General features: G+C 49.3%; 1 protein-coding gene across 1 annotated transcript in view; it reads left to right on the top strand.

Annotated features, from left to right (window-relative positions):
- The window catches only part of LOC119253991 (microtubule-associated serine/threonine-protein kinase 2-like), a gene marked incomplete at its 5' end in the record, with an annotated part of 36,308 nt that extends 23,511 nt beyond the window's left edge, over nucleotides 1-12,797 (top strand). Inside the window, 20 exon segments of the mRNA XM_037521206.2 lie at nucleotides 1,285-1,417; nucleotides 2,229-2,290; nucleotides 2,541-2,626; nucleotides 3,077-3,285; nucleotides 3,953-4,091; nucleotides 6,527-6,659; nucleotides 7,354-7,519; nucleotides 8,063-8,164; nucleotides 8,377-8,499; nucleotides 8,700-8,809; nucleotides 9,460-9,614; nucleotides 10,093-10,166; nucleotides 10,169-10,372; nucleotides 10,480-10,563; nucleotides 10,566-10,676; nucleotides 11,389-11,615; nucleotides 11,797-11,901; nucleotides 11,903-11,920; nucleotides 12,334-12,470; nucleotides 12,598-12,797. Of these exon segments, the coding sequence (XP_037377103.2) occupies nucleotides 1,285-1,417; nucleotides 2,229-2,290; nucleotides 2,541-2,626; nucleotides 3,077-3,285; nucleotides 3,953-4,091; nucleotides 6,527-6,659; nucleotides 7,354-7,519; nucleotides 8,063-8,164; nucleotides 8,377-8,499; nucleotides 8,700-8,809; nucleotides 9,460-9,614; nucleotides 10,093-10,166; nucleotides 10,169-10,372; nucleotides 10,480-10,563; nucleotides 10,566-10,676; nucleotides 11,389-11,615; nucleotides 11,797-11,901; nucleotides 11,903-11,920; nucleotides 12,334-12,470; nucleotides 12,598-12,769 (2,550 nt within the window).
- Nucleotides 12,798-12,876: the final 79 nt, after the last annotated feature.

Here is a 12,876-nt window from a genome sequence, read left to right as displayed (position 1 = left end):
TAAAAATTAGAATAAAGGTTTGTTGTTTATGTTGAAAAAATATTTCCCTTGTACCTCTTTGCAAGAGTTAATCTGTTTTCCCTCTCCACTTTGCCCTCACTCTCAGGTAACAACTTATTGTCAGTCTTCTGTACAATTTCATATAAAAGAAATTACATGTCTTCTTTCATTCAGCATGTTTTGTTTTGTTTTGAGATTCATACGTGTTGCATGTATCATTAACTGGTTCCTATTTATTTCTGAGTAGTAGTCCATCAGATTTACTTCTAGGAAAGATGACTCTGACTGCAGCATAGATAGTGAATTGGAAGAGAGGGCAGGATGAGCCAGGGAAATAAGTGCAGAGGTACTTAAAGCAGTTCATGTGAGATGGGAGTTGCCTGAACTAGAACAGAGGTAGGAGAACAGAAAAGAGGAGATAGATACTTATGAGGTAGACACTCTGACTAGATGGGAACTAAGGATAAAACATTAAAAGGACTTCCAGGTTTGGCTATATTATATTGAGATTAGATGGGGGTATACTTCTCTAAAGTAACAAGACCAGAGGGGAAAAAAACAGCAGTGATGGGGTTGTGGTCAAGCCAAGGGCCTCTCCCTCAGGAACATGAAGTCCAGAATTAAACAGCTTCATGGAGTCAGGACTAGGATTGAATGCTGATTTTCTGTTCCTTCCTACCTCTGTGACCATGGACAGATCAGTATACCTCTATGAGCCTTATTTTCCTCACTGAGGTTACATAGGTACTGCTAGGGTTTAGCCCAGAGTGCAGCATTTGGTGGGCACTTAGTACTTGGATCCCTCATTATTATGTGCTCCATGCAGACAGGGACTGCTATGCTCTGTTCCACATGGGTCCCCTAGTCCTAGCACACAAGACGTGCTCAGAAAGTATCTGAACACATGCATGTACTACCAGGGCTAGGAACCATCGTTGAGAGTGTGCCAGGACTGGTCCTCTGGGTTGGGTGTGAACATACCTGACAGTGACATCTGAAGGCAGAGGGCTTGGGACCAGTTGAGATAGACTAAACTCAGTTGAAACCCAATTGCTGGGAAGACAGCATTTGCTTAGTGTGACAAATTTAGAAGTGACCTGTAAGCTTTGTCGACATTCTTATCCCTGAATCATGTTGTTTCTGGGTATTAAGGGGAAGAGGTGCCCCATCACCAAGAGAAAGTCTTCTTGTCTATCCTACTCTGGGTATATACTGTAAAGCCAGAGAAACCAGCTGCCTTCCCTTGTAGCACTCACCGCTGACTACTTCTCTCCCCTGGTACAGGAGTTTGACCCTGAAGAGTTCTACCACCTGTTAGAAGCAGCTGAGGGCCACGCCAAAGAGGGACAAGGGATTAAATGTGACATTCCCCGCTACATCGTTAGCCAACTGGGCCTCACACGGGATCCCCTAGAGGGTGAGCATACTGCTTGGTGGCTGCAAAGAGGCCCCATAGCAAACAAGGTCTAGCAGCAGGGAAGCTACTTGGAGAAGAGGCTTAGATTGGATATGGACACAACTTAGAATCAGGTTCTCAAGCTATAAGAGAAACTGTGTATTCTCTCATAAAACATCCCTTTCTTTGGAATTGTTTTCATCATCTGCATAACATGACGCAATCTGGATTGCCTCTGATTGCCTCGATTGGTTGAATTTAGAGCCTGAAATCAAAAGCGGTAAACAACAAAAGACCACAATCTCATTTTCAAAATAGATCACCTCTCTGCATTATTTGCCTCCCCTCATTTTACAAGTGTCTTTGGGGTGGTCCGAGGGCTTAAAAGATAACACCATTCTTCCAGGTATTATGCCAAGCCCCTGGCTTCCAGTCCTGGTCTATATTTTTTGTGCTCCTGCCTTTCCTCCTTTCCAACCCCATCTGACAAAGCAGTCCTTACCAAGATGAGTATTAATAACCCAGGTTTGGGCCCTGTTTTTCAGGAATTGTCCCAAAGTTTGAGGGAAACTATAAATTTTGCCTCACCTTGTGAATGGCACTGGGGTCTGGAAACAGGAGTGGCAAGATCAATTGGCTAATTTCCTGGTCCAAAAGTTGTGACTGACTGCACTGAGGACAGAGCCACAGGACTGGATTTACATCCCAATCTGGTGCACAAAGCATTAGTGCCTACCCTGCATGCACCTATCATGTGATATGAGTGGACTGCTGAGATACCTGCCATTGCCTGTTATTGCCATTTCTTCTTATATCCTTGCTTTGTTTCTAGAAATGACCCAGTTGAGCAGCTATGACAGTCCTGACACCCCAGAGACAGATGATTCCATTGAGGTAAAGACTGTGAACTCCTGCCCTAATCTTGGAGTCTGGGCCCTATGAGGCAAAGGCTGTGCATTCTCTTTCAGAGAATATTTGAAGGAGGGGTTCGGGGGTGGGTGGTTGCCTACATAATCTGAGAAGTCATTGAGCTCCTGGGGAAGAATGAGCAGGAAGCTGCAGCAAGGTAAAAAACTGAGCTGATGATGGAACCACTGCTTCCCCAAACATAAGCCTACCTCCTGCCTTTTCCCTTACCTTCCAGGGCCGGGGGACATCTCTGACATCCAAAAAGACACCCTCTGAAGAGGACTTCGAAACCATTAAGCTTATCAGCAATGGCGCCTATGGGTAAAGGCAGGGGTCAAAATTTGGCTGGGACTAGCACTGTCAGTCCTTAGGTTCTTCCTTCTAGACATATATGATGCTCAATCCTCTCGGGAGCAGATGCTTCAGGATGGACCTGCGCCCTCCCTGAAGTCTCCCAGAGAAGCAAAAGTTCAGTTTCCTCTGACATCTGACATTGTGCCTTTCCCAGGCAATATTCCCATTCCTCCTGATAGCACCCCTCTTCTCCAGAGCTCTGGGGGAGGGTTGAACTGAGTCCTCAGGGCTTGGTATATTAAGGAATTGAAGAGTCAGTGTGCCCCAGTCCTCACTGATAAACATATCCCTGTTGCTTTGTTTGATGCTTTTGTAAGGCATGACAGGAGGCAGTGTGGTCATCTGGCTCTGGGTGGTGGAGTGCACAGCTCTGGCACTGAGAGCCTATGGGAGGACGGGATGGGCTATGTTTCCCAGGGCTGTGTTTCTGGTGCGGCACAAGTCCACCCGGCAGCGCTTTGCCATGAAGAAGATCAACAAGCAGAACCTGATCTTACGGAACCAAATCCAGCAGGCCTTCGTGGAGCGCGACATACTTACTTTTGCCGAGAACCCTTTTGTGGTCAGCATGTTCTGCTCCTTTGAGACCAAGCGCCACCTGTGCATGGTGATGGAGTATGTGGAAGGTATTGGGGGAAAAGGTGGCCTGGTGTGGAGGCCAAGTTACAATCCGAGATTCAGCACTGAGTTTGAATCAACAGCATGGTATATGGGGTGAAGTTTCAGGGCCCAGCTTCCCAGTCTCTCTTTGGCATTGGTTTCTGCCTTAGGAGTTTGGAGACCATTTTTGCCTCGGTGGGCACAAGACTTTTTGCCCTTCACAAGGGCTTCTAGAATATTAGCTGCCATGAAACTGCCCCTGTCAGATGCAGTGAGAGCCACTCTGGGATAGGAAGTATCAGCTCATCAGCCGTAGAGTCCTGTACACACCACCGGTGCCTCAGGCAGGAACAAAGGAGGCAGCAGAACCACAGAAGCCCAGGGTTGGATGTAGGATTCCTATCTGAAAATAATTTAGTCCTGTTCCTACAAGTCAGCTTACAGATATGGAGAGTTGGGATCTTTACCTCTCTGGCCTCAAAAGCCATTGGCAGATTCACCTTATGTCCTACTTCCCTCCACACTGTATCCCACCTATGCCAGCGGCAAGGAACTAATGAATCATAGGCTCTGGCACAAGGGTATTCTGTGAGGCTATCTCCTCAGAGATAGGCACCTCAGAGACTATAAGCCTGAGACCATCTAGAGTAGGGAACTGGATCACTCCTTCATGATGGCCTGGGCTTGTTGCAGGAGGAGACTGTGCCACTCTGCTGAAGAATATTGGGGCTCTGCCTGTGGACATGGTGCGTCTGTACTTTGCAGAAACTATGCTAGCCCTGGAGTACTTACACAACTACGGCATCGTGCACCGTGACCTCAAGCCTGACAAGTACGCACACTATCTGGTTCCCATATCCGAGGTCTTTCTTTTGTATCTCTAGATAAATGGAGACAGGCACTGCATGTCAACACTATCCCAGAATGGCTGCTAGGACACAGTGCTCATGTAGGTGTCCATCTAGGCCCAGTACTTCCTGACAACCCCATGCAAAGACCATTGCCAACAAGATCTGACAAGGACATTGTAAGGCTTGGGTGACACGTAAGAGTCAGTATCACTGCTCAAGAAGTCAAGCAGGAGCAAAATAGCACATCTAGCAGATGTATCCCAACATTTACTGACATCTACTCTGTGTCAAGCACTGTGTTCTGGGCTATAAATATAGTCCCTACTCTATGGCCCCTACCCTGAAGATCTTAAGTCTAAAATGGGAATCAGAAATATCTGTGTATAGGCTGTTCTCCAAAGCCATGAGGTGGAAAGGGGTGAGCAAAGCTTTGTAAAACTGGGGAGCAATATTTGCAAAGGCACAGCAGCATGAGAGAATGTGTCCCACTCCAGCACTACAAATAGTACCAGATGGCTGATGCTGAGATTATTGTTAGAGAATAGTAAATAGAATAGTAAGAGTGGGCAAGAGAGATAGGCAGGAATTAGATCCCCAAGGGTCTTTCTGTTAAGTTTAGGGTGGTTTTTTTTTTTTTTAAGATTTATTTATTTATGCATGCAAGAGCTGGGGTACAGGCCAGAGATGTGGGGGGTGAGTGGATTCACCAGAGACAGAGTGGGGAACAGAACAGGCAGACTGACTGAAATACACTGCTGAGGGGAGCAGCGGGTGAAACAGGAGAGGTCTGCTTCACCATGTGGTTTCTCCCTGGCTGGCCAGGGATCGAACTCATGCTGCAGAGGCTGCGGATTGCTTCATTGTGCGATGCTTAACCCCTTGTGCCACCAGGGAGGCCTGTTAAGTTTAGGTTTTAAAGATTCCTCGAGTGTCTTTATCAACCAAAGGTATGATTGAATAACATGCTCAGATTTTGTTTTTGATTAGGAAGATAATTGCCAGTGAAAAAGACAAGGAGGCCATTACTGTAGACCAGACCAAAATCAACAATGCCTGCACCAGAACGGAGTCAGGATGGTGAACAAAGGGATAGTGTTGGGAAGTAGAAAAGAAACAATATGGTAGAAGTGGGGCTTGGAAAGAGAAGTTTCCAGATTAGGACTGGTGCACAGTGATAAAGACTTTGTAGTGGAAAGTGGTACTGACATATGGACTTGAGTTCAAATGGCCACTCTTTAACTCTGCGAATTCCATTCTGTCATTTAAACCTGAGCCTCATGTTCTTCCTCTTTAAAAAAAAAAGCCAGGGTGATAGGAGCCTCCCTGGTAGCGCAGGGGGTTGAGTGCAGTGCTGTGAAGCTGTCCTCAGCCTTGCAGTGTGAGTTCAATTCCTGGCCGGCTGGGAGCCACCCACATGGCATGGCAGACCTCTCCTGTCTCGCCCGCTTCTCCCCTCAGCAGTGTGTTTTGGTACATGTGCCTGTTCTGTTCTGCTCCCTGCTCTCTCTGGTGAATCTTCTCACCACCCTGTGAATCTGGCCTGTATCCCACTTCTAAACAAACAAACAAACAAACAAACAAACAAACAAATAAAAAACAGCGTGATAATAGCTACCTTTGTTCTGTTATGTACTATGTAAGATCTTCCAGGAGCCAGAATATTTTATCAACAATCAATAAAACATTTATTACAGACCTCAGGGGGTAGAAATTGCTTTTCACTGAGAAGAGGAACCACTTAGGAGGCATGACTTTGTCTGGGAAGTTGAGTTTGTGGTACCTGTAAGATATCTGGGCAGTTAGTAGGCATGGAGCTCGTAGAAGTCAGGACTAGAGATACTGATGTGGAAATCATAGAATAAATGGGTAGCAAATGAAGCCTTTGACACAGAAGAAAATGACTCAGGTAGAGTTATATGAAGGGACAAGAGGCAATTCTCTGTGAGGACTTATGTCTAGTTTCCCAAGCAACCCCCCTTATAAGACCAGAAGTGGACATGCAACAAGATTATGTACCCCTTTTCCCTCTTCCTAGGTCAGGTATGGTGTCACCCAAGTTCAGGGAAGGGCACTGAGGATAGCTCATGCCCTCAGGTGAGGCTGATTGCTCTGTGGAGGAAAGTCTGTTCCTCACCTGGCTGTTACCTGCTCCCATCATAGAACACATTTGAGGGGAGTAAATACACATGAATTGGGGGAATGGCTGAATGGCAAGTTAGTGCTTATGCAGAATGCAGTGCTCACAAAGCCAGAGCTATTTATTCTTTTATGGTTGCCTGTCTCCCTGCTGAAGATATACTGCTTATACCCCATAGTAACCCTGTGGATGCCTATATGAGAAAATTTAGCATATACTAAAATCAGCACCCATAGGAAACCAGGAAATAACTTACGGCTTGTTTCTCTGGTTTCCCAGCCTTCTGATTACATCCATGGGGCACATCAAGCTCACTGACTTTGGCCTTTCTAAAATTGGCCTCATGAGTCTGACGACAAACTTGTATGAGGGCCACATTGAAAAGGATGCACGGGAGTTCCTGGACAAGCAGGTAAGGAAGGACAGTTGAGACTTTGGGGGTTGATTCCAGGCGTCAGAATAAGGACAGGGCCATATGCTTTACCCTGTAGCTAGACACAAAGACTGGGAGTTCATTTCCACCTTTGGGCTCCAGGGAGGCATTGAGAGAGAGAGAGAGAGAGCATGTTTGAAAGATACAGTGGGCCATGCTATAAAATAGGTATTATAACAGCCAACACTCCAAAAGACTGATGTGAGATCAGAGCTTAACAACTTAGCCTTCCTACGTCAAGTACAGGCTTTCCTGGCGCCGAGTCTAAGAATATAGCTTTAAGTTTTTGTTAGACTGTGGCCCAGCCTCTGAGAATGGCCTCTGGACATTCCCTGATTTGACATATCACATAGGGATTGTTTACAAGTCCGTATATTAGTCATATAACTGGTAGGATCTGTTCTGTGTGAGACTGGAGGACCGGCCAATAGTGGGAATCAGATAACAGAAGGAAGGGGAACAGAGAGTGGTGAGTCCAGATTAGAATTAGATGTTTTGGCTAATTAGGAAATACATAAACTTACTCCAGCAGTTCTAACTAGTACCCTGGAAATCCCATTGATCTTCACCTCATTAAAGTAAACTGGGTCTTCATTCATAGATTTTCTGCTCCAGAGGTCAGGCTGATGAGCTGCCTCAAGATGCTAAGCCAGCCTGATTTCTCTGCACCTAGGTATGCGGGACCCCGGAGTACATTGCGCCTGAGGTGATCCTGCGACAGGGCTATGGGAAGCCAGTGGACTGGTGGGCCATGGGCATAATCCTGTATGAGTTCCTGGTGGGTTGCGTCCCTTTCTTTGGAGACACTCCGGAGGAGCTCTTTGGACAAGTGATCAGTGGTAGGTACCACCACCCTGACCCACAGAGACACGGCCTGGATCCACAAAATGGTTTACCTGTGAGGCTTATGAGTTCTTGTTCTGGATTCATGTGTGTGCATGACTGGTGTGGTTTGCCTCTTAGGTGCAGCTTGTGTGTGCTCATGAACACATTGTCTGTCTCCTTGGAACTTGCTCTGCTCGTGTTCATGTATCTCTCGTGTATGCATGCATGTGGCTATGTTGTGTACATGCATGTCCTGTGAGTGTGAGTTCTGTGTATGTGTGTGTACCTACGTCTGGGCTATAAAGGCAAGGTCAACTGGAGCTTCAGCACAGCAGTATGGCTTTGCAGTTCCTACCCTGGATCAGAGAGCAAGCCATGGTCTAGGGTGTGTGAAGTCCCCCAAGGGATAGAGGAACCTGTAGCACTTAGAGACTGGGATCCTAAGCTGGACTTTCAGGAATTCTGGGCTGGGCCCATTTGGCCTCCTTTCCTTTATACACAACTTCTGAGACTCTTCTCTAATCTCCCTCCTTTTCCTTACCCTCATGACTCTCCAGATGAGATTGTGTGGCCTGAAGGGGATGATGCACTGCCACCAGATGCCCAGGACCTCACCTCTAAACTGCTCCATCAGAACCCTCTGGAGAGACTGGGTACAGGTAGGGCAGGCCCCACTAACTTGTCTTACCTCTTGGAAGGGTCAGACTTGAGGTAGGCAGTCCTCTGGATCCGGAAAGTGCTCTGATCCCTGTAGGCAGCAGAGGAAAGGTACTAGAAGCTCTGCCTCTAGGCCTAGCCTCTCAAGGTTTGGGTTCTCACTGAATTTGCTGACTGGACTCCATAGCTTTGCCCATGCCTTCCCTGCCCACAGGAGGCGCCTATGAGGTGAAGCAGCACCCATTCTTTACGGGTCTGGATTGGACAGGACTGCTTCGCCAGAAGGCTGAATTTATTCCCCAGCTGGAATCAGAGGATGATACCAGCTACTTTGACAGTAAGGCCAAGGGGCCAGGGCGGGGAGGAGGGAAGAAAGGGAGAGTGGTGCAGAGATCCTGCCTGTTGGTCCAGAAATAAATGTGTTCCCTAAACTTGACATTGGGAGCAACTTCTACAGGCCCTGCTGAGGTCTGGTAGGGTCAAAAGAGACCACCCCCAGCAACCTCTGCAGGGGATTGTCCTGTTTGTCTGACTCAGCCCGCTCGGAGAGATACCACCACATAGACTCGGAGGATGAGGAGGAAGTGAGTGAGGATGGCTACCTTGAGATCCGTCAGTTCTCTTCCTGCTCTCCAAGGTTCAGCAAGGTACGACTTAGAGGCCTGGACTAGGCAAAACAGACTAGAGGGGTGGGGAGAGATGTGTCTGGGGCAGATGGTAATGGGACTGCCCTAGGAAAAGAGGAGGAAAGGACTGGGCTTATATATGACAGGTGCTTCTAGAACCACTGCAAGCCCTGACGTAGGGAATGCTAGGGTGAGCTCGGGTCAGTCCAGTGGAATAGCTGTTGCTTCGAATGTTCAGCTGCTGTGTGTGTGTGTGTGTGTGTGTGTTGTTTCTAGATCTCAGGTGTCAAGAATACTTTTTTTTTTTTTTATAGAGGCATGTTTTATTTTATTTATTTGTTTGTTTGTTTATACAAGCACTGGGTACAGTCAGAAGCGCGGGAGGGTGAGAGAATTCACCAGAGCCAGAGCGGGGAGCAGAGCAGGCAGAAGGACCGAAGTACACTGCTGAGGGGAGCAGCGGGCGGCAGGAGAGGTCTCTGCGCGCCATGTGGGACCCTCCTCCGGTGGCCGGGGAGCAGCCGGGGATCGAACCGGTGCTGCAGAGGCCGCGGGCAGCTTCGCAACCCAGCGCTCAACCGCTGCGCCACCGGGGAGGCCCAAGAATACTTTTTGCTCCTTGGGAAGTGTGGTTGTTGGAGCTCATCCCAGCACATCTTCTGTGCCCACAGGTGTACAGTAGCATGGAGCGACTCTCTCTGCTGGAGGAACGCCGGACACCACCTCCCACCAAGCGCAGCCTGAGTGAGGAGAAGGAGGACCGATCAGATGGCCTGGCAGGACTGAAGGGCCGAGACCGGAGCTGGGTGATTGGCTCTCCTGAGATGTGAGCACCCAGAGCTCACCCATGGTGGCCCACACACCAACCATCAGTTGTCACAGATCATGGGCGAGAGTTGGCTGTTAGGGAGGAGTACTAGTGGCAGCAAGGGGCTTTTAGTTATTTTTTTTTTAATTATTTATGCATAGAAGAACTGGTATGTAGGTGGGAGTGAGAGGATTCACCAGAGACAGAGTGGGGAGCAGAACAGGCAGATCTACTGATATACACTGCTGAGGGGAGCAGCGGGCAAGACAGGGGAGGTCTGCTGTGCCATCTGGGGCATTGAACTCAGACCACAGTGGTGATAGCACTGAGACTTAGCACCAGGCCACTCGGGGACACCCAACAAGGGGCCCAACAAGCTCCTAGAGGAATATCTGAAAAGTTCTGGGATTTAGAACTCTTGTTAGCCCCTGAGGAAGCCTGGGCTGGAGGAGGGAGACTGCCTGGGTCATCTCACCCAAGGCCGTGTGTCTTGCAGATTGCGAAAGCGGCTGTCGGTGTCTGAGTCGTCCCATACAGAGAGTGACTCAAGCCCTCCACTGACAGTGCGACGCGCTCAGGTCTCCTGGATGTGCCTCGCTTCTCCGAGGGCCCTGATGAGGCTAGCAGCACCCCCAGGAGACAGCAGCAGGAGGGTACAGGATTTCTCACACCCCTGTCTGGGGAGGGAGTATCTGGACCTGTCCCTGAACGACCCGTGGAGCAGCGGCTAAAGCTGGATGAAGAGCCTGTTGGCCAGAACAATGGTTCTAGTCCAGGTGTGGCATAGCAGGTGGCCAGAGGGCCTAGACTCGAGGATACTGCAGGGAGACAGGGAGGGAGACTCAGCTGCAGTGCAGGTCTCATTGCTCACTTGGGTCTACAGCTATGGAGTCACAAGGAGGACGTGGAACCCTGCAGCTGGCTGAGGGAGCCACAGCCAAGGCCATCAGTGACCTGGCTGTGCGCAGGGCCGCCACCGGCTACTCTCTGGGGACTCTCTAGAAAAACGGTCGGCTCGCCCCATCAACAAAGTAATCAAGTCCGCCTCAGCCACAACCCTGTCTCTCCTCATCCCTTCAGGTGAGGTCCCCAGGGAACTAGGATAAAATTCACAGAAGGGTGTTGGAAGCTCTGTGGGTCTGGCAGGTGCATCTGCATGGTGTGTTGAGGGGCTGTGTTTCACTACTGCTCCTTTGTTATAATCTAGCGTCTCTAAAGTTACGCTCTGGTGTTGGGGTTGTGTGTGGGAGAGAGAGGTCAGCTGAGACAGAGAGCTTATATTCAAATCATGGCTCTTTCGCTAAATGACTTTTAACCTTGGAGACATTGCTTAATCCCTCCGAGTCTCAAGTTCCTCATCAAAAAATGGGGAATATTAATAGTAGTCACTCCTAGGCTAACTGTGACATTTAAATACATACAAAGACCTTATCCCTGATATGTATGAGTAAAACATTCAGTAAATGGTATCAGCCATCCCCTATCACCTCCATCTCTGGGGTCTGAGAGGGTCTGGGCACACAAGAGGGCTTAGAACATGTAGGGGAGCAGCTCTCCTGCCCACCTGTGACTATGCAGATTTCTCTCTTTTTCTTTCTCCTTTTCCTAATAAACCTTTTAAAATGGAAACAAAACAAAACAAAACTAGAAGCTGTAGGGGAAACATAACCTGGGCTCAGGATCTCTCGGTAAATAGAGCTATCCTGGAATCAACACCTTAGGCAGGGGCCTGGGTTGGGAGCATGGGCCAGGCCAGCATTCTGACCACTAAGTCCTAGCTTGTCCTTCCCAGAACACCACACCTGCTCTCCATTGGCCAGCCCCATGTCCCCACATTCCCAGTCATCGAACCCATCATCCAGGGACTCTTCTCCAAGCAGGGACTTCTTGCCAGCCCTCAGCAGCTCAAGACCACCCATCATCATCCATCGAGCTGGCAAAAAGTATGGCTTCACTCTGCGGGCCATCCGTGTCTACATGGGTGACTCGGATGTCTACACTGTGCACCACATGGTGTGGGTATGTCTGGCCACCATCTCTGTTGGCTCCCACTTTTATCTCTTCTCTGCCTTCCGGGTACTAAGGCCTACGTGTCCCTGCCCACACTGGGGAGGGGTGGGGAGGACACAACTTGAGCAGAATCAGGCCCCCTACTTCATGCTCAGACTCCAGGCTGAGGACTGTTCTCTCCCTGGGGCAGCACGTGGAAGATGGAGGTCCAGCCAGTGAGGCGGGGCTTCGCCAGGGTGACCTCATCACTCATGTCAATGGTGAGCCTGTGCATGGGCTGGTGCACACAGAAGTGTGTGGAGCTGATCTTGAAGGTTAGTACTGGGTATACTGCCTACTCTGGTCCCTCCAAGACCCAGCCTTGTGAGTCTCTGAGTGGCCAGAGGGGTGTTGGGAGAGTGGGGCACAGACACTGCACACTAAAAACAGACACAAACCCAAACTTGGGTGTAACCACAGCAGTGGGGTTTCACTGGAAGGTAGCACCCTCACTGACCCAGGGATCCTTGGGTATAGGACTAGAGAACAAGACAGGTGAGCCTCTTCGCTACTTTCCCATCCCCAAACCACTCAGGCTTCAGTTGGAGTCATTTCCTAATCTGTGGTTCAGAAACGTTGATGCAAGGACAAAGCTAAAGCTGTGCTGCAACCATGGGCAGGGGTAGCGGTAGGAGTGAGAACAAGGTAACTGCCTTAGCCAAGACTCATTTCATGGTCTGTTTCCCAGAGTGGAAACAAAGTATCTATTTCAACAACTCCTCTGGAGAACACCTCTATTAAAGTGGGGCCAGCTCGGAAGGGCAGCTACAAGGCCAAGATGGCCCGAAGGAGCAAGCGGAGCCGAGGCAAGGATGGACAAGAAAGGTGAGCCAACTTAGCCCAGGGGTCTGCTCTGAGCCACCCAAGTGTTAGCTGGGGATCCATGCCCTAGCCCTAGTGTATACTGTGCTGTTGCGCCAGCTCAGACAGCCTTTGACTCTTGTCTCTGCAGCAGAAAAAGGAGCTCCTTGTTCCGGAAGATCACCAAGCAGGCGTCCCTCCTCCATACCAGTCGCAGCCTGTCTTCCCTTAACCGCTCCTTGTCGTCAGGGAGAGTGGGCCGGGCTCTCCCACACACAGCCACAGCCTTTCCCCTCGATCTCCCACTCAGAGCTACCGGGTAACCCCTGATGCTGTGCATTCAGGTATGAAGGGCCCCCTTCAGGTTTCAGAGACAACCCTGGGAGATAGGACAGTGCCTGAGTCCTCTGAAACTCATTTAGGCCACTCC

The sequence above is a fragment of the Talpa occidentalis genome, unplaced genomic scaffold, assembly GCF_014898055.3.
Source record: "Talpa occidentalis isolate TD23 unplaced genomic scaffold, MPIMG_talOcc4v2.1 talOcc4.259, whole genome shotgun sequence".
In the NCBI taxonomy this organism is placed as follows: domain Eukaryota; kingdom Metazoa; phylum Chordata; class Mammalia; order Eulipotyphla; family Talpidae; genus Talpa; species Talpa occidentalis.
Note: the sequence above shows the minus strand (reverse complement) of the source record. Positions and strands in the feature narration are given on the sequence as shown.